This window comes from Thunnus thynnus, chromosome 4 (genome assembly GCF_963924715.1).
Source record: "Thunnus thynnus chromosome 4, fThuThy2.1, whole genome shotgun sequence".
NCBI classification, from domain to species: domain Eukaryota; kingdom Metazoa; phylum Chordata; class Actinopteri; order Scombriformes; family Scombridae; genus Thunnus; species Thunnus thynnus.
The window spans coordinates 15,808,877-15,831,054 of record NC_089520.1 but is presented as its reverse complement, the minus strand read 5'-3'; the positions used below and the strand labels follow the sequence as shown (position 1 = coordinate 15,831,054).

General features: G+C 37.7%; 1 protein-coding gene across 1 annotated transcript in view; it reads right to left on the bottom strand.

Moving 5' to 3' along the window:
* Window positions 1-22,178, bottom strand: part of atp2b2 (ATPase plasma membrane Ca2+ transporting 2) — a 136,847-nt gene that overhangs the window by 38,906 nt on the left and 75,763 nt on the right. Inside the window, exons 3-9 of the mRNA XM_067586916.1 lie at window positions 12,074-12,274; window positions 8,557-8,814; window positions 7,523-7,648; window positions 5,087-5,212; window positions 4,601-4,633; window positions 2,251-2,340; window positions 1-29 (exon numbers count right to left, since the gene is read on the bottom strand). The exon at window positions 1-29 is cut by the window's left edge and continues 4 nt beyond it. Of these exons, the coding sequence (XP_067443017.1) occupies window positions 1-29; window positions 2,251-2,340; window positions 4,601-4,633; window positions 5,087-5,212; window positions 7,523-7,648; window positions 8,557-8,814; window positions 12,074-12,274 (863 nt within the window). The remainder of the gene's footprint in view (window positions 30-2,250; window positions 2,341-4,600; window positions 4,634-5,086; window positions 5,213-7,522; window positions 7,649-8,556; window positions 8,815-12,073; window positions 12,275-22,178) is intronic.

Below are 22,178 nucleotides of genomic sequence, written 5' to 3'. Positions count from 1 at the left end.
GCTCTCCATATTGCCATCTTGCATTTTACCTATGATGGAGACATACAAGACAGTAACAACAAAAATAACCAAGGCAGATGAGTCAACAAATCATCACCACAGAGACAAAACACACACAGTGAGAACCAAAAAATCACAGACAGGGAGACAGGAAAATGACTTTTATTACAACGTCTCTGCGACAGTCACATAGAAAGGCTTGCGATATGTAAGTGATGTAATGTAACTGGTAGCTACACCTACTGGCAGGGGGTTAATAAAACAAGATTTAATTGAGTTATTCTAACACTAATCAGAGACAAATACTACAGTGTGCAAATCTTCTTGTAATGAAATGGGAGGAAATTAGATTTTAATAGATGTTATTTTATTACATAAACAAATAATCAGGTAATTAAAAATGCTTGATGGGCCATACTGAAATAAAAATATTTTGACATCAAAGTATATTGAGTGTGACATAATATTAGGGTAAACATGTTTTTTTTTTTAAAACTGCACACTCTTGTTTGGAGTAATATACTGTTTTTTATACATACACACACACACACACACACACACACACACACACACACACACACACACGCACACATATCATCAACAATACAAGTCAAACCATCAGGCTATAAAATGGGATATCAAGACATAGATACAGCATTTACATTGAACACTGATGGTGAGGGAGAGTATACCACAAAAACACACATATCACACACACAACACACACACGTACAGTACACACGAACAAAGACACGGCATGCATAAGAGAAAATTCAGAAAGCACATGCAAGATCACACACTTAGAGTGAAGCAGACTGGAGATGTGAACAATACGGAGAGAGAGAGAGAGAGAGAGAGAGAGAGAGAGCAAGAGAGAGAGAGAGAGAGAGAGAGCCTGAAGGAAAAGCCTCCCACACGATGAAGTTACATAAGAACAACTGGAGGAAAATCGAAATCTAAGTTCGGGGACAGTGGATTTATTATGCTGTAGGATTCTGCTTACACAAGGAAAGAACTTAATTTAAATGTGCGTTTCAGTCAAACAGCATTGCTTTAAATCACAGAATCATCTTGCCAGTAGTGTAATAGAGCCTTCTTCTTAGAAGTACATATACAGTATATCTTTCTGAAAGCTTTTTAAGCATAAAAATAAGTCAACGTGTGCTTTCAAACCAAATGTGCACACAATGTTTAAAAAATAAGAATATAATTAAGAAAGCATTTATTATACACTGCTGTGTCGATCCCATTATCTACCCAGGATATAATTATAGAGACATACACTGTTCGTCTCAGTAGTAGGCAGACTAGAAATTTAACAACAACAACAATTTAAGTCTGTCTTTCAGTGCTTTGTGCTTAAATGTCACTGAGAAAATTACTAAGGTACAGCCACATATTCAGAGAATCTTCTGCATGTACTGTATGTGAAGAATAAGGCTCATTTCACCTCCACTTCCACATTAGCCAGTTCCCTGGAGTCACAATAAAGCTGAAGATGACAAATCGCTCTGTTCCAGCCCAGTACAGCACAAGGTCACCATTACAAATCACGCCCCATCTGCCTTGAGTACAAACACTTTGGGGCTGTTCTCCAAGGAGACAAAGATAAGAGCGAATCCAGTGCCACGACGAACGGAGTTAATCTTTTTGCATCTTGTCCAGCGGACACAAAAATGGAGGATTTACACTAAGTGATCTCAGAGGACACCCAACTAAAGGAGATGGCCCTACAGTATGATTTTGCCACCACTATTCAGCCAGCGTCCTGTCTGCTGTCACAAAAATGAATTAATATGCTGAGAGTTCTTTTACTACACAACCTAAACAAATAATATTCCTGCAGCACTGTTAAGGACGTCCTTTTTCAAATGCTGTAAGAGCTATCCTTCACAAAGTCTTTAAGGAATGAATAGGAATACAAAAGGACTCAAAACATTTTCTCCACCTGTAAGCATTACAGAGACCTAATGATGGCATGTTTTGTTTGTTTAATTTTAGTAGTAGTAGTGTTTACATTTACAAGACGAAGATAACATAAAGAGACAAAAAAGAAATGAGAGACCAATTTCTACACCTAAAAGGGACATGCATTAAGAGCATGGGTAAAAAAAGGGTCTAACACAACTAAAAGAGAAGACAGAGCAGAGCAGAAGGTGAACACTCGTGGTAGGAGGCAGTTGAAAAATGGAGATGGTAGGAGTAGTCAAAGGTCACGACAGAAAGAGATCAGAGGTTTTGTCAACCTACCATTAATTAGGCTGGCACTGCCAGGGGCATTAATGCCTGCAGCCCCATCCGTGGCTATAGTGGCGATGGGGTGGATAGGATGGGAGCAGTCTAGCCAGTAACAATGAGGGCCGAACATGAATTAACAAAAACACACATGCACGCGCCCACACGTAAACACACACACACACACACGCACGCACATGCACACACAAGACAATGAACAGAAATAACATGGTTATAGCACATTTAAGAGATTCAGCATCTGTAGACTAAAGTCTGGTGTTGTGATCAGTGAGGATTATAAATTTGTATTGTGTCTATTATTCATGTATATGTATGTAACTACAGTGGTTTACTAAATGTAATGTCAATAAAACAAACAAGTGTAACACTGGACAGACATGAAACATGAAATCTGAACATAAATAGAAAATAATATAACAAAATTTGAAACCAGAGCTACAAAAAGGTAAACCTACTGTATGATCAATTAACAAAACAGCTATTTGTTTTACTTGTGTGTATGTGCTGTATATAATCTTGCATGTATGATTAAGAATAGTGATATTTTTTAACAAGTATTATATATTAACTGCAGTCATTTTTTGCATTTTTCAGTTGAAATGTGAGGTTAATTTAAACCATGTTATTCATGTAATATTGAGCAAAACAAAATCATAATTCAGCAGAAAAACTGAAAAAAAAAGTACATAAAAAGTGTTGCATAGCCAATCTAAAATGAATTTCTTCATTGCAAAGTAAATAAAGTTAAAATGGTCCACATATTAGCCGGGGAGAAAACACATGTGCCAACCAGTTACATTATGGGGATAGTGAATTTAATTTGTGTAAATATGAGAAGTGAAACACAGTATTGCCTTAACCCCTGATTGGTAGTTTGTAGTAACCATCTTCTGAGAGCAGTCACATCAACTATGAGTACTGGAAAAAGAACATTCAAAACAAGGTCACATATTGTTTTCTTGTGTTCAATTGTTTTCTTTATCTTGAGCTTTAACAAAAATACATTTACTAAGTCTGCAAGTTTTATTTCAATTCTGCACTTCATTTATTATCTCATTGGCATTATCTTATTAGCAGTGTTTTATCAGCACTATTGTATATCCATCTGATCGATATTAAATTTGTTTAAATGGCTGATGTGACCTTTTACAAAAGTTTCAGCTGCTTAAAGCTAACCCTTATTTTAACAACTTCTATATATGTAGTCTTAACTCAAACAGATTTGTTTTAACTTGGCTGGCCATACATGAGTATGGAGCTCATAAGGCAATGCAGACATATGGTACAAATAAAGGGTGCACAATTTTTGGTAAGATATTGAAAGAAATTCCCCAGTGATTTCACACAGTGAAACTATGAAAACAACAATTTTGAGTCAAAGAATCAAGAATGACAAAGGATGTATTAACATAAAGGGCTTCAATGACAGTTTAAAGTGAATTTGAATAGTTTGTGGACTACTTCCTTGGTGTAGTGACATGTAACACAGTTTTTTTGTTGGTTGATCAGACACGTGGGATTATTTTTACAAGTTAATCAATCTGATCAGATTGATAAAACCTGAGAAAATAATGCATCTTACACTGCACTACAACCAGATCAAAATCATATTGTCTATGCACTACAATTACAGTTCAAAATAAGATTACATATACTGTCGCATTTGTTAGCTTTCAGATCAGAGGAGGATAGTAGTATCCACAGGGGAAGACGTGTTTCTGTTATCTTTATAAATTGAAAATTCTAAGACAGCACCAAGTCAAAACACTTCACAACATACAGTATGCTATTCACGCCGGCTACTGGGGTACCTGCTCACTGAGACCAACGAGCTGCCGGCAGTGGCACTGGTAACAGTGGTAACAAATCAATACTGATGTGTGTAAATATGAAAGGTGTAAAAATAACATTTCACAAAACCTTGTTCTGTCTACTTCACTCTCTACTGCTGGTACATGTGCTGTGCACCTGCACGGCTGTTGCTCTCATGTCATTGTTCTGTAATACAGCAATGAGATGAGTCTGACAGCCTGTCTTTATGGCATTCAACACATCTAAGAGACAGAACTGATGTTGAATGCTTGCTAGTTAGTTTGATGAGTGCAGTGCCTGTAAGAACGGGAGAAGATTATGCATTGTGAAATGTGTCATCTGTCAACACTTAAAAAGATGCAGTGTTGTGATGATGAGGCTTCTCTTTTTAAGTGAGGAGTTAAACTGGGGCAAGGGTGCTTGGCTACTGAGAGGGGTGAAGAGTAACGGTGATTTATTGGGGATCGTTGGGGGTTCAAGGTCAAAAGGATCAAGTACCACTCCCAGGGGTCAGAGAAAGGTGATACTCTACCTGTATTCTGGTGTCCGTCTTCCACTGCCCCTCCTTCGAGGCGAATTTGGAACGATAAGAGAGTAATGACAATAATGCACCTGAACCCACAGAACCTGGATACTGCAGCTCACAACTGTACCACCAATACTCATTTTATACACTATTTATACACATTCAGCAAAGACAACTGTGCACAGAGACTTATTGTCAGGTACTATACTACCAATATTTACAAAAGGTAATGTCACATGAGTTCAACAGGTGAGAGTTGAGAGTTTATTGTTTATAAGCCTTCTGATAACAAGAACACAGATAAAACACAGATACTTTCAGCACATAAGGTAATGAAATGAGAAAAGCTCTTTCAAAGGTATGTTGCTGGGCAACACTGACAAATAATGTATGTACCTAAAAAATGTACCTCAATACTCTTGAAGCAACTGCAGAAAAATCTTATTGGTCATGTTTATAAAAAAAGATGAGTTAATGGTATACTGATCTTACCTTTCTTTTCTTTCTTCTCTTCTTCCTCAACACCGGCCCCCAGCAGAGTGAAGATGATTCCAGTCTGAGAGTTGACACCGACAGCAGTCACCGCCATGCGCCCTGAACCCTCCATCACATGGGTCCCTGGAGAGAGAAAAGTAGAGTGATACAATAAGGTATTATAGCTAGATTACATGTATTCAGTGATTGCTGAAAAGGCAACAGTATTTTCATTTTGTACTTGTGTGTCTGGTGTGAGAGTGTGCTTTTATGTTCATAGAAACAAACTTATCAACCATCATGAAAACTGTCAAATCAAACACCAAATGGTGGTTTTTAGCCATTTTATTCACAATAGATTATATAAAGGGAACTAGGCAGCAGACCTAGGACTAATAAGGAATGAATAGCAGCATTGCTCTAGAGATGGCAATGTTGGTGGGTTGGTCCACCACTTTGGTCTAGTTTAATACATTATACTAAAATAAATATCTAAACAACTACTAGATGGATTGATATGAATTGTTGTACATACATTCATGGTCTGCAGAGGATGAGTCCTACTGACTGTGATGATCCCCTGACTTTTCCTCTCATGCCACCATGGGGTTCACATTTGTGTTTTTGAGTAAAATGTCTATAAATACTGGATGTATTGCCATTAAAGTTGATACACACATTCATGTCCCCCTCAAGATGAACTGACTTTAGTGATCTCTGAACTTTTCGTCTACTGCTTTTATCAGGCTAAAAACTAAAATAAAATGGCCAAAAAATTTGATGACCTGGCCATTTGTCTAATAGTTTGGTTATGACCAAATATCATCTACAAAACTAATGACATTCCCATCAGCCTTAGTTGTACTTTGAGCATGTGAGCATGTGAGCATGTTAGCATGCTGACGATAAGTATAGTATCACAAAGCCACTAGCATGGCTGTATGCTCTTAGTCTTCCTTTTATTTCCCTACATAACACAATATGCCTTTGAATCTTTTTGTAAAGTGTGATGGATAGTAAGTATCCACTGGCTTACAGTATGTCCCAATTACATATCACTGTATATATTAAAACTACTCACCCCTATTATGCACACAATTCAAGGTTATTGATTATGACAATCATAAACACTCCCCTGAAAAAGGTACAGTTTGCTTAGGTTCTATACTTAGGATCACTGTCCTGTTTCATTGTCCTAAAACCAAACTACTGTATGAATCAAGAGCATTACAATTCCAACATTTTTACCCATATGGATGAGACCCTCATCACACACCCTCGAACACTACCAAAGCTGAAAGTCCAATGTGCTGGAGTAAATACTTTGGACTGCACTATAAATCTTTGCATGTGTACATATATGTACAGCATTCAGAGAATATTATTAACCTTTGGGAGAGTAAGTCGATGTAGGTGAATATGAGGCTAATTAAAAAAGGCAACAAAAAGGCACGCAGCTAATTATCCACAGGAAAAAAACACTAAATGTGAGATCAGATTAACCCACGTTTCTGTTATCTGTGATATTCTCCCTTTGTAAGAATCCTACTACCGCAGATTCTGGTGTCTCTGCAGCAGCAATTAATAAACCAATAAAGAGGGAAACTATATTAAAAAATAGTGTTTTCCCAGCTGACGCATTTCCTTCCGCATTGATATTCAAATTATAATTAACAACCTTTTGACTTCTGTCTGAGGTAATGCCAAAACTGTGAGTTAAAATACATTAGATTTTATTCACAATAAGTTATATGAAGGGAACTAGGCAGCAAACCTAGGACTGATAAGGAATGAAAGGCAAACCTTAATATAAAAACAACTCCAAACATCTCCTTGAGGCTTTTAAGTTGTTATATGGTTGCTTCAGAAGCAATCATAAGATGTATCTTACTGATATGAAACCCTCTTTGTTTATTTTGTTTTGTATCCATAATATATTTGAGGACAACAACACACAATGGATAGAAATAAAAGGTTGTGACATTGGGTTAGTAGGTGTAATAAACCAGCCCACTTTATTTACTCATGTTCAATTCTGGTGTGGGATGACGAATCTGCACCAGCCCACTGGTGGAAAAATGCTAGAAAGGTATTTCTAGGTTTGTTTAAGAGATTCATTAATACCAAAATGCAAAATCAAAAATAAATTGACATTCATTGCCTAAAATATAAAAAACTCAACATATACAATATTATTTTGTAGTTGAGGGCATTAACAGAAGGGCATTTTGATAGAGGAGATTAACATTTTCATGTAAGAGAAAAAGTATAGTCCTCAGTCTCAAAGTCGAGTCCCCATCTCTGTTTTTTATGTCGCTTTCTCCTTTACACTACAACATTACGTACAGGAAATCATGACAGTGACATACAGTATTCACTCATGCGACTCTAGTCTTCTTCCAGTTCCATGCAGTTAACAGGACAGCGAGAGAGAGCATCAACTGGTTAACATACCGGACAACAGCATGGGGTCCTTGTCTACAGCCTTCTTGACGTGGTCGGACTCTCCGGTCAGTGATGACTCATCAATCTTCAGGTCATTGCCTTGGATCAACACTCCATCAGCAGGAAGCAGATCACCTGCAACAATATATATGCTGGATTTGCTATCTGCAGTGGATTTATTTACATTCCTGGAAATGACCTCACACAACAGAGCAATTCAGAAAACTCTAAAGAGTCCTTTGGTCTGTGACCTGGTAGTCTACAGATGTAGCCAGAGAGATCAGGATTACAGCTAACGTTAGACAAGATAGATGGCAAATCACAGTGGTATACTATATTCTTGTCAATAGGGGACACTGAGCGAGGATGTGCATCTGTTGCTGTGTGTGTAGGTGTGCTGCAGCTAATTACTTTCTTAACATTAACATACTGGAGCTTAAATATATTTAATTGCTTAGGGTGGACTTCATAACTTTAATTCCCCCTCTGGAAATGAGGTGGAAGTCTACTGAACCATGAAAATTACTTGACACAGAACAATAGACAAGCCAATCAAGGCCAACAGTCAGTTGGCACGAGCACAAACCAAACTAAACTTGTCAAGGTGTGCTTGGAAGTTTGATCTATTTTGGTCTCTATTCATGTCACAGAACAAGAAACAAAATAACTCTAATCTTTTGATAAACAATATAAAATCAACCACATAGAACTGCCATGACTGAAGATATTTTGCATATCGGTACAAAAAGAACATGTGATCTTTGAAATGCACGACGGACTATATGAAAAAGAAAAGGTTCCAGTTAAACCTTTATGCATTAAGATGTAGGTAAAATGCAGGAAAGATAATTTCATTAATTCAGAAGATCCTCTCCTTAATTAGTAACTTTAAAAAGGTGTTGGTTAATATTTGCCCATGTTTTAGGGGAGCAGTATATGTTAGTATATTTTGAGGGGTGAATATATGAAAACAGCACCAAAGAGAGCACTATGAATTTACACCATGATGGTATTTGCTAGTTTGACAATCTCTTCATACCTACCGTATTTGATTTGTGCGATATCCCCCACAACTATGTCAGCCACGGGCAGCTGTATGACCTGGCTGCCGCGGACCACTTGGAACTTCTGCTCCTGCTCAATGCGGCTCTGCAGCCCACGGAACTGCTTCTCCTTCGACCAGTCATTGAAGGCTGTCACCAGTACCACACACACCACAGACAACAGAATGGCTGCGCCCTCGATCCAGCCGGCCTCTGACTCGCCCTCATCCTCCACCCCGCCTGCTGCTGCGCCACAGGCTACAGTTTGGTAAAGGTGACAGGAAGGAGAAGAGGAGAATTATATAGATGTTTACAAGCATACTGTGCTGTAAAGAGTAAATTAATATAGACTGAATCACACTGTACACACACTCACACTGTATATCCACTCACAAATTTCATACACAGGTGCATGTACACACTTCGCAATAAAAGATCCAAGGAAAAAAATGTAATCAAAGCTCACACTCACACCGGGGGCTGAAAAGGTTTGGACAAAGACAGCTGTGACTGTGTGTGTAATATGTGTGTGTAAATACATGCATATGTGCAATGTGTGCAATATAAAAGACAACTCTGAAATGAAATGAACTCTGGCTGACATGACCTTCAGAGAATTCACTTCTCTTTTCCTCTTCATTCATTTCCTCTGCTTCAGATGAATGCCCCGCAGTCTGCTGGCTGCACAATGAAAGACTGTGGTATATTTGGGAATGAAACAAGGCCTATTCCCCGTTCTCCTCATTCTGCGTCATGTAATCCTCTGGGAGCTATTGTGCTATACACTCCTGGCTAGCTGACTTCAAAAGCCCCTGGGTTGGGTGATTTGCTTTGGACTATATAATACTTGAGGCTCACGTGGGAATTTGTGCAGTCTCCATATTATAGTCATTACATATGCAGGGATTTAACCAAGAACTAGACTCCAAAAAGCAATTTGGACTTGCTGGTGCAGTGCAGATGTGTTCCAATCAATATAATGATCATTAACTGGTTACAGGGTATACAGTGCACACATATACAATGCATTCAGTTGTTTTAGCACAAAGAAAGACATACTTAAAAGAACATGTTAAGTTAAATTATTAATTTAATTCAATTTATGTTACCTGTCTGTATGTATTTATTTGCTTTTTTTACATTATCCTATGAAAAAAGTCACTTTTTTTCAGTTACTTATGTTTGGTTATGTTAGGTTGAGATTTTGACAAGTTCAGCTCTGTAATTAGATCTCCTGAAAGATTATGCTACATTCAGGCTGACAGGGTGTTTCATGTGAAACTATTTTACTACCTTGCTAAAACTAATGCTTAACAAGGCCTCTTAAGAAGATGCAAATGTAAAACAAAATAGATTTCATGTAAATCAAATCATTACAATATTTCTCTTTTAGCGAAAGAACTAAAATCTACTAAATTAGACAGGATACAATAGTGCAGCAGATTTTTTGAGACAGTTTAATTGGATGTGTTCAGCCTGTCCTGCTTGATCACTGCATTGCGCTGACACTAATACAGTGAGTACAGTAGCTGTCCATGGTTCTGATTGCACTGCTTTTAGTATTCAGACAAGTAAATGCAGCTGTGTGCACTAACTGTTCGCTTCTCTCTGTCATAGCAAGACACACACACCATCATGCAGCAAATGTGTAGCTGTCCATGGTGCTGAAGTGCCAACCAAGAAGTTATACAGCCAGACAAACCATAAAATATTTTAACTAATGCAGCTGACTGATTTTTTTTAGATTGGGTGGCATGTAAATTAATATTTCCATAAGCTTTAAAAGCAATATAACTGATTGATTTTGTCACCTTGCCAGACCACGTTAGATTTTTATGTCTATTCATAGTATTTTCTTTGCATTTTTTCAGGGTTTTGTGCTGCTGCATGTTGTTTGTTTGATACAGACGCAATTAAGAGCCTCCTCATTCAACTGCAGCCAGGCCTTTTCATATGTAAATGGGAATTAAGTCACCCCACCACCTTCTATTTCTGGACTGTCGAGCTTTATCTGATCTATTAATAAACAGAACAGTAAAGCAGTGTGTGCGTGTGTTTAAAGTCATTTAAAATTATTTATTTTACAAGTTTACTGTTCTTAATTTACATTTTATATGTAGTGTTTCATTTGGTCAAATTTAGTAAAAATGCATTATTTTAGGACAAACCTCATGAGATGTGTCATCATATTTTTAAGGGAGTCCCAAGACAGTAAAGTTTAATGTTTACATCTTTGTCACAACTCTTTAACAACCAAATTTGAGGGATCAGTACCAGAAAAGTTTGATTATATTAACAAAATATTTCTGTAAAAATGTATCAATATCATTCTTGTTTTTTTCCATCATTCTACTTGCACTCCCTCTCTGTAGCACACAAACCCATTTGATGTTTTTCTGAATAAGGTGATTCAAAGGTGTGTGCGTTCATATCTTTCTGAATCACTGCTACTCACATCTACTCATATCCGCAGGAGTTTATGCACTGATTTAGATTCATATGTATTCATATCATTCAAATCTGAGGGGACGATTGTATATTGGCATCTTTTTTTGCCTTTTTTAGTTAAAGCCTGTTTATGTTTCTGCAGATGGATGCAATTATTAGCATAATGATTCCTTTGGCATTTCACTGCTTTACTTGGACTTGGTGATGCAGAGAGTGCATTTAGAAAGAGGATGCAAAAAATGAAGCAAGCAGGGAAAAGTATTGTTAATTGATGATCATATTCAAATTAACCAATAATTTTGTTAGTGAAAAAAATCATATATTTATTCAATCACCCCCCTCCCACTTAATCTTAACCAACCCACTACAAAATATAATAACTCAGAATAATTAACTAACTAACCATGCAAGTAAGACAGTGGTAGCTATTTCTTCTTCCTCTTCGTTCTACCTGCATAAGACTTTTTAGACCCCTTAAAATGATGACTGGTCCCTTTGGCAGGGTAACTGAATTCCATTACTGTGATAATGCTGTGAGCAATGACTGATGTTGCTGACTCAGCACCTCGTTATGGTCTCTGTCTTCATTCCCTTTTTCACAGCTCACAGGGCTGATGTATGGGCACAGGGAGCTCAAGGTTATTTCTCTACTCAACACTTCATTAACCTTTCCAGTACCTTTTATGCGCACATTTAACACATAATGTGTGTGCACATACACACACACACACGCATAAAAATTACCCCTGTGCTGGATGAGTCATCTGACCTCTTGAGGCAGGTCACAAACAAAGTGTGACCTGGCTCACCAATTAAAAAGCATGTGTGCATACATGTATGTGTAAGTGTGTCAGCGAGTGCCAGTAATGTCAGAGGAAGTGATGTCAGTGGGCCAATGCAATTATAGCCCTTTGCTGTCCTCCTGCAGTAGTGGAGATGGCACAGATAACTGTCATAGTGTGTGTGTGTGTGTGTGTACATTTGTGCACATATGTCTGTTTCAAGACCCCGAAATGAATAACAGAGAGCATTTTACAGGAAGTGATGTCACAGGAGCTGCTTCACTCACACTCTCCGCTGCTCTCTCCGGGAGGGTGGTAGAAGGAGAGGCCCAGGGAGATCAGGGCAGCGATCTCCAGGATGATGAGAGTGACGTCCTGCAGGGCCTCCCATACCAGCTGCAGGAAGGTTTTTGGCTTCTTTGGAGGTATCAGGTTTTTCCCAAATGTTTCTTTTCTCTTGTCTAGGTCAGTTTGGGTACCTGCGAGACCTGAGAGACAGAAACATACAGAGGGAGGGAGACAGAATTAAGAGTTATTTCTTAATAGAACATTATAGTCCAGCACAGATCTCAGTGCTATAAAAGGATCATCTACAGTATGTGTGTAGGACATTCTTACTGATGTATTGCCATTACATTGTATATATAAATGGTTCACATCACAGTAACAAACATCTAACAATATCAAACTTAACTTTTCTTTTGATCCAAGTGGTAAAGAACAGCAAGAAAATCCAAATTTTTAACCCTAAACACAAACTTTATTTAAATGCACAGCAGGAAACAGGAGTCTTTTTTTAAATAATTTTGTTAAAAATGTTTTTTCAACAGAATTATTTGTTATGGTTAGTAGCACTCAGCTTTGTAATCCATCTTGTTGTCTTGCTTTCTTCTTCTCTTGTCTTTCTCACTCTCAAACCACACACAAACCATCTCTAATTACCAGTTTGAGTCATAGTGGCTCTGCTCCTCGGCTCTGCGTTCCTTATATAATTCTGCTCAAGAGATGCAGGCCTTGTGCTTTGACCTCATCCACCTCCTCAAACACCATGAACGACTGTACATAAATATCTTTCGCTCTTTTATCTGGAGAACTTTGTACTGGCTTGAGGCACAATTTACAGTTAGAATACTGTTCAAAACTATTCTCATACAGGAGCAAATAACTAAACTAAATAAATAGTTACAGTAATAGCTTTTTTGTGAACTTATCCTTTTTATTAATACTTTTTCCTTTAAAGATGGGTTATATAAGATTTAAATTATGGACTAATTAGAATCACAGAACATTGCTCTCTGTGCATTACAGTCGACATTATGCTGAATATGGGTTTCATTTGGGGTTGTAACTGTTCTTTATATTAAGTAATGTCCATATATTAAATCAGATTTATAACAACTTAAAAATATTCTTTATTATTTTTCTGAATTATTGATTAATTGTTAACTCAGAAAATAATGCAAAATGCCCATCACAATTTTCCTGAGCTAAAAGGTGACAGATACCAACAGTCCAAAACCTAAAAAATATACAACTTAGAATTATATTATAAAGAGAAAGGAGAAAATCTCCACATTTGAGAACCAGCAAATGTTTGGAATTTTTGTTTGGTTAAAGACTTAATCAATTATCAAAATTGTGGTCAATTAATTTTCTATCAATTGTATTATGTAAGATTGAAATGTGGGCAATTTAGAATAGTACATCACGATCAATGACTAAAAGTCTGTTGGGTTTCCATTTTATGGATTTTCTCAGGGGATCAAATTACAACCCCATTTGACATAATTGTACTGTGGTTCATTCTATATCTGTATTCCAGTCTTACATGGGGAGCTTATTCAGTCTATTTTACCTAAATTGGCAAAAATGTACTGACTCTGTTAATTCATGTTCATATATTAAATCATCTTTCACTAGAGCTACAAGAAGAATCTGCATCACTGGTATATCAGAAATTGTGGACTGTAAACTACAGTATATCTGCATCAAACCTGCACAAAGCTATGGAGGTGGCATTAAGTGCACTAACTGCATTGCAAATTTATGCTCTGTATCCTCAGTTCAAATTATTCATAAACATCTCTTTCAAGCCGCATCACTGGTTTATATCTGGCTACTTTTCAGTGTAGTACGGTTATCTGGTTGCTAAGCACACACACACACAAGCAGCAGTGTGTATTCACCGTCTCTCTTTCTCTCTGTGTGTCTCACAACCACAGACATTACCACAGCATTATGTCATGCATGGTGCGTCACTGGGTCTCCCAGGAGTGGCCCTGGATTGCACCTGATAACATCACGGCTGCATGACACTGTTTCACATGTGAATACATATGACTGTGTGATGACTTATTAACATCTGCAGAAAATAACTCATGAACCACTTATGAATGCATCTGCATCTGACTTTGGAGGAGGAAGAACAAAGGAGAAGGATTACAGCGCTGCTGTGTAAAAAGCAAATGTTGAGATACTGGGAAAAAAGAGGTTTCACTTGCTCGAGAAAGAGAGAGGGAGCAACAGAGAGGGAGAAGAAGAGGACGGAAGGAGGGCAGGCTGAAAACAGAACAATTCCCAGCTCCTACGTAGGAGAATGCCCTGGTTACAAATAGATCAGTCTATAAATAGCCTCATTATCCATTCACTTTTAATTGTCTCTGTGAGAGGACCTAGCATGCTCTCCCATTGATCTCCACAGCACCCTGCCTCACATCACACACAAACATGTCTGCGTGTGTATGCATGTGTGTGTTTGTGTGTGCGTGTCTCCATGAGTCGTGACCGCCGGCACGTGCGTGTGTGTGTGTGTGTGTGTAACAAGGCTGGCCTTGCATGCCTGCAGTTGCTTGCACTATCATACGGTAAAAGTAGAGCTCATATAATCAGGCTTTAGCCAATTTCAGTTGGTTAGATACACAGATATACACACAAGCACAGATGTACATATTTTTACATATACACATTCAGCTTATGATGAGCCCTTTCTATCTTTTTAGATAGATCAGGTGCACATGAGAAATATGGCATTCACTCATATTCTAGCCAGTACTGCATCCACAGATTTTTTTTCTTGTTGTGGTAAAAACAACAAATACATATGCTAATCCTTCTACTCCACATCCCGTGTATCCATCCAGAGGCAGGGGAGCTAGTTATAGCATGCAAATGCACCATTCTGCATAAGGTCAGCAATAATTTCACATTAAGATACAGCATACTGCATAGTCTTTCTGCTATGTGATGAGACACGACTGCATGAGATGGTGCACCAGTTCAGATTGACATTTAACCTTGTTAAATGTTTTAACTGTGTTCTCCTTAAATGCCCTTGAGATGTGAGCTATGCTGTAATCAATCTCCCTAATCATTAAATACTCATTGCTTCCTGGAAAATCCTCTGCTAGCTTATGATTCCTTCCTGGATTGCTGATGGCTGCTTACTGCAAAAGATTCATTTGGCCGATTATGAAATATTGTAGGCTAAATACTGTCAGCCCACCTAACTGCTCTGGCAGTGGATTTTGAGGAGGCAGTGAGAGGGCAGAAAAACTGGGCTGATACACAGATGAGTCACAACAATCTCAGAAAGGAGTAAGGCTGATTGCAAAGGAGTCTTTCTGCTGCAGTTCATTACCAAGAAGTGAAATCTGGGCAAACAGTAATATACACTGAAAGTACATCAACAGTAGATGAGAATAGGTTAAATGGATAATTTATGCATTGCACTTATTGTAATCAAGGTTTAAATGAAATTTGAGTCCACCGATGAAAAATGAGAAATGTGCACTAACAATCATTAGCAAAGGAATGAGGTTCCTTTTTCAAACTGATGGACATCACACAGTGGGCATCCTGGTGACTCAGCAGATTAAGGCAAAAGACATTTATTGTACCAGCAATGCATCTTGTGTTTAATCTTAGTTATGAATTTGGTTGCATGCCATCAAATCACTCTTCCATATTTTCAGTCACTTTCCACTAAATACTAGATAATTAAGCAAGCACGCTCCATAATAAACCACATTTGGCCCTATTAGATTGTGTGCATTAGAGAGCTACAGTTAGAATTTTTAATGTTCATGAGAAAACATATGATTATGTTATTAATCATGAAGTGGCATAAATGATCAACATGGGCGTCTTTGGCCCTCTGGGTTCAAAGCCAAGAAAAGCTGCCCCAGCCTCTGTAATGTAACAGACAAATTGGCTCTAAAACGAGCCTCTGTACTCTTTGATCATTCAAGAAACCTGACCATGAAGTCTGGCATAGTGACAACACTCTAATGTTATTATAATAAGATACTATATCATTAAAAAGAGACTTATTACACTTGTGCTGCAACTAGTAGTTGTAGTTCTTTCTATCGATTAATCTATCAATTATTTTTCCAAATTACCATTTAATCTATAAAATGTCAGAAAAAAGTGAAAAATTGAGACATTTTTATATTGCTTGCCTCGTGTGACCGACAGCCCAAAGGTTTTCAACTGACAAAGTGATTGACAAGATTACAGAAATATTATATAAGATTCACCAAAGATTCATAGATATTTTTTTAAACCTCATGAGGATAAAATTGAATTTCTCTCCCCTTCCTCTGTGCTGCTCTTACTCTATAATTTATGGCTAGTAAGGCGCTGATCTGTCAAACGCAGCAGGATCTGTGATTTGAATCTGCATCGACAAATGGTACCTGCCTCACATCCTGTTTCCAAATAGACAAGAAGACAGGGACATACAAAAAGAAAAAAAAAGAAACTTTATGTCATCCTTTCTACATGAGAGGAAATGGAATTTTTTTCACTCAGAGGGAACATTATGGCATATTTTAACAGTTTTTTAAACCTTTTTTTTGTCAGTGGCTAAAAATAGATCTCCATGGAAACATTATGCATCCCATTCGTTGTGTGGAAATACCCACGACTCTGAACCTTGGAGAATGTGTGAATTAAATATGTGTGTGTTTTTGGATGACTGTGTTTGTGTCCAAGAGCATGCATGCATATGTATGCGTGTGCACAGGTATGTTCCACCAAAGAAAAGACGCTAAAGAATGAAAAGACGTGCTGACCTCTAAATGTCCTTGTAAAAAAAAAGACACATGTTAGTAGAGCAGCAAGCATATTACATTTTTTCACATCTTCACACGATGGATTGAACTACATAATTTTCCATGTGTATAGTTCTTGGGTCGTAGCAGTATCCATTTTCCCTCCTCTTTGTTTTTACGTCTTCCTGTCTGTCTGTCTGAACTTTTTCCCCCCCTCATAATACCGTGTACCACAGTGTCCAAAACAAGTCACCATGGCAACAGGGTTCTACGATGATGATCATCATCATCATAACGACGCAAAATATTGATGCTTTTTTTCTGCAGCGAATCAATAGTTTCAACATGTATTCTCAGCTCTCACCATTTTAAAAAAGAGAGAGGAGGAATAAAGAGGGAAGACAGAGAGGGCTGAAGTGTGACTCAGAGAGCACAAGAGGGAGAGAAAAAGAGAGAGACAGAGAATGAGAGTAGGCTGGATGTAGAGTAACTCTATGAATAATAACCCATCAGCAGCTAAAAGGTGGATAATTATCATGCTCTTATTAGAAGATGGAGTGATGGAGAAATGTGTCACAGTGTCCTTGAGAATGACCTCCATGATAATGACACCATTTTATGCCATAAAAGAGGAAAGGGTTGTTACTGTATGTACAAAGGCAGAAAATAATAGAAATAGCCTAAAAGGGCAGATGTTGCTAAAGCTAGAATTAAAAAAATTATGTTATGTGTAAGTAAAAGACATAAATAGGAGGAGGGAGTGGGATGGAAAGAAGTGTGAAAAGGTTCAGACAATAACACGAAGGTGCACTCAAAGACAAGAAAAGAACACACAGAAACCTTTTACCGCTTCTTGGATCATCTTAACAAGGTGGTGGGCTTGTGTCTGTTATGTAGGACAAGGTAGAAGATTACACCTTTTGTAAAAAGGCTTTTTTTTTTTATATAATTATGGTGCTAGTTCAGGTGAGGAAGAGTATTGGAGGCTTTTAAATGAAGGTTGTACTTTCTTGTCCTTGTTTCAGCTGCCTATGTTTCTGTACATTTGTTCCTTGCACTGTATGTGGCATTGAGAGCTACTAGAAACTGGAATCAAATTCATTTTATGTGTAAACATATTTAGACAATAAAGCTGCATCTGATTCTATTTCCTTGTGATACATATGTACCAGCATTGTTGCCAAATGTCTCATGGTTTACTGAAAATGTTCACTATAGGCTACCGTGTATTAACCCAAAGTACAGTTTCCAAGGTGATAGGTTATCAAGTGTACTGAATATACTTAAGACTTTGTAGTAATAGAGCTAAAAACTAGATGTTATAACCTAAATTATATCAATTAAAGAACATGAAATAATTAAGCAGTCATCAATCACAAGCGAATAAGGGGAAAGACAGAATTAAAGCTGCACTAATCGATATTTTAATATTAACAATGAATTAAATGACATCATGTAATATGAAAGGTGAGGCTTGTAGTGGTGAAATCTGGGACGATTATCTCAAAACTCTGCAGTTCCTCTCAGCTCTACAGATCGTTTAGTATCATACAGCTCATTGTTTTGTTTTTCTAGCCCACAACCTACCAACTTTTTGTTCACTTTCATCTCTTTTATCAACCCTGTTTCCAGCAGCAGCAATCAGCTGATACACCAATTGTATGCTGCCTTATGCTAATGTTGCTGCTTGTCTACTGGATGTGTAACTGAGCAATCGGTTAGCTAACATGTTTTCCATATCAATTTATTAGTTGATAATTTGTCAGCACTGTGTTTACAGCTTGTTCTGCTACCTCCAACTAGACATATAAATCTATTAATAATACTTTGAGTAAAAACCTGATTTACACACAACATTGTAAACTGCAAAGAAGGAGAATTCCTGCTCTGTGCCACAGTGGCACTGCACTCCTATTGATTTACCCCAAATTGTATGTACGGTAAAGCAAAACACACTTATCATTTCAGTCAACCAAGTTGTGCAATGTCTGTAGAAATTTTAATCCAAGACATTGTACTAAAATTTTGATTAAAACACTTGGCATTTCATTCAAGCACTTATATTAAGACTTTAGTAGGGGATATAAATAAATTAAATTAAAATTAGATTAAAACTAAACTAATTATCCCCATGAGGGGACCACACCCAGCAGCACAGCAAGTCCACCCACTGTTAAATGAGGTATTTCCAGAAAGGAGTTCTCATCTTCATTTGAACACAGTGGGGCTGGACTTGTTTATGGAAACATCAGGGAACTGATGTTAGTGTGGCATATTTAAAACAGTGGAAAAGAGGAGTTTCAACCTCCATCCTTTGTTCAGATAGGGTTTAAAGAACTGTTTTGTCTTAGCATCGTCTCATCTGGTGTTGTCTTGGCTTCACAGACTGGCCTCTTTGCTCATCTTGTAATGTGGTTTTTGCGTGCACTGATTCTTTGTTCGGTCCACACACTGATGTGGCATATCTTCAGTGTAGTAACACACATGCAATCTTGCACTTTTATGTACAGACCACTGAGCAGTCACATTCTCACAGGCCAAACATGCAAGCAGACATACTGTACTGTATGTAAACAAACAGCTGAGAAAATAAATTCTCTCGTTTCACGAGGAGTCACAGGGTCACACGAACACGAATGCATGCTTGCACGCACAAACGCACACATAGATAGAGGCAGATCTATCGTTCATTCCCCTACGGACAGCCCCATCTAAAAGGTAATGGACTGGAAAGTGACACTGAGCAATTTCTGACACCATGTCCTTCCCATCATGAGTGCACTGTATATGTGTGTATGTTCATATGTATGCGGGTGTCATGACACCATTCTACAACCTATTATGGTATGTTTCTGCTTGTGCGACAGATCAGTCTAATAAGGCAGATGTCCTGGGAACAGGACCGGCGGCAGATTTTCATGTTTTTCAGGCAGCAAAGATGCTCAGACAAGCTGTGGTTATGGTTGCAGCTTTTACAAGTGGCCAAAATGTAGTGCACATCTGCCAAAACTGAATTATTTGTAATTTTTAAAACACTTTGAGCACCTCTTAGTCTTCTTCATGCTTTTCACTATCAAGACAACAAAGCTAGGGCATCTTGTTCCTTGATGTCGTATATTTGGGTTTTCTATAAGAAGGCTCAGATGTCACGGCAGTTTTTAAATTAAATGTATGTTGCAACGACGGAAAAAAAAATGCAATGCAATGTGTGTGTGTGTGTGTGTGTGTGTGTGTGTGTGTGTCTGTGGGGGCAGCTGTACAAGTGGGTGAGTTTAGCTGTCAGGCACTGTGCTCTGTGAGTCTGACTCATGCAAGAGATGGCAGAGTGGAGTGAGAGAACACAGCTCTCTCTCTCTTATGCATACATGCATGCAAACACACAAACCACTCACTCCATGGGCTAACTGATTATTACTTAGTAATCCTTCTTTACAGTATATATCGGCAGTTAGGAGGAATTCCGTACAGAGATAAGTGGACGATAATGGTTGTATAAACAAAATTTTCGTGTCTTAAAGACTGAATAATGCATCCCATATTAATTTTATAAGCTAAATGCTCTGACCCAAAGTACACAGGCTTTTTTGTTTCTATGACGATACTTCTTGCAGGTTGTTTTTTTTTAATGGTGTGAAAAAAGCTGATTGTGTAATGTTTGTAAGGGAAAAAAAGGCCTCCACAATTACAAAACAACAACCAAAACCCGTAGATGTGGTTGGTGTATGCTGCTCATATCACAGAATTTGAATACCCAAAGGTTTAATTTACACCTCTTAGAAAATTCTTTTTGGAGGCCTGGCAAGTAACATATCAAGAGCAGCACGGCAGGGAAAAAAACAGAAACAAGCTGATAGTGACTCACATGGAATGAAGGCTTTAGTGCATATGGTCCTTGTAACAGTTTATTATGTCAAAATTATAACTGAGGTCTACTGTAGTTCATATCAAAGATCTGTTTGTCTGTGCGGTCCTGGGTGTGACCCACAGTCGACCGAAATCATGTGCATGTATTCATCCATGTATATGTAGAAATGTGCTTATTCAACCAACTGTGAGTAGTCAAAAGTGGAAGAACAATGGAAAAAATATAAATTTATAAGTCATTTACTTCCACCATGTGAGCCTCAAACACTGTAACGTTAGCTGGCTCAACTGCCCTAGATGTGGACACAACATTAATGAGACATCTGTTTACAGCCTCCGTGTGCGGGGAGGTATATGTGTGTGTGTGTGTGTGTATGTGTGTGTGTGAAAGAAAGAGAAAGAGGAGAAAGAGAGAGGGTGTACGAGTGTGTTTAGACACAACTGCTTAGTGATAAGGCCAAAGTGTAATGGGGTCAGTAACTTCATCCTGCAATGCCCGCAATGACTGTTCAAAAGTTCATTCAATCAATACATCTATCCATGCACACATCCATCCATCCATCCATCCATCATTAGTCTGTCTGTTATTCATCCATCCATCTATGTTATAAAGTTAATTGTTAGCTTAACACTAATTCAGCCAATTTGTGGATCTGTTTTTCAAAATTCAGTCCTCCTATCAACTGATGAAACGTGATTGGTATTGAATCTGTGTTTAACTCAAAGTCCCCCTCCAGTCACAGTCAAAAATGTGTTTTTCTTCTTGTTCCTTCACTTGAATGTTTGAGCATCACTGAGCAGAATGCTGTATGTGCAGAGTTTGACACTAGAAGTTTGTTTTCACATTAATCTACTGAAGTTGGAAAGTTCTTCTGTTCTCACCTTAAATCTGAGTCAAAGGGGCGTACCTATGAGCATGATTTGTGACATCACAACTAATTTGGAGCCAATTGAGGGCCAGTATTCAACTTAGACAAGTGTGACAAGGAAACTTGAAGCTTCCAGTGCACATGCACTGAAAAAAATGCCTCACAATTTGTAATTCAAAGCAGAGGATATTTATATGTCCTAAAACATGTCAGGGCTCCAACCCTTTAGAATAGTTTACCTGAGGACATTATTTCTACCTTATTTTTCTGTTACTTATTTTATCTGTTACTCTCATGTGTTACTTTTATCCATTATTTTTATCATTACTTTTAATTATTTTATGTGTTATTTTGTTTTATGACTGTGATTTTGGATGCAACTGTTTTCCTGCTTTCTTTTACTTGTTTTTGTTTGTGAAGCACTTTCTAACTATTGTTTTGAAAAGTGCTATATAAATAAAGTTTATCATTATATTATTATTATTATTATTATTATTATTATTGTGATAAATAACAGAGAGCTGTCACTGTCCAGTAGCTGTAACAACTCATCCCCTCCTTTTCTCATTTGTCTGTATCTCACTTTCTCTTTTACAAACACATGG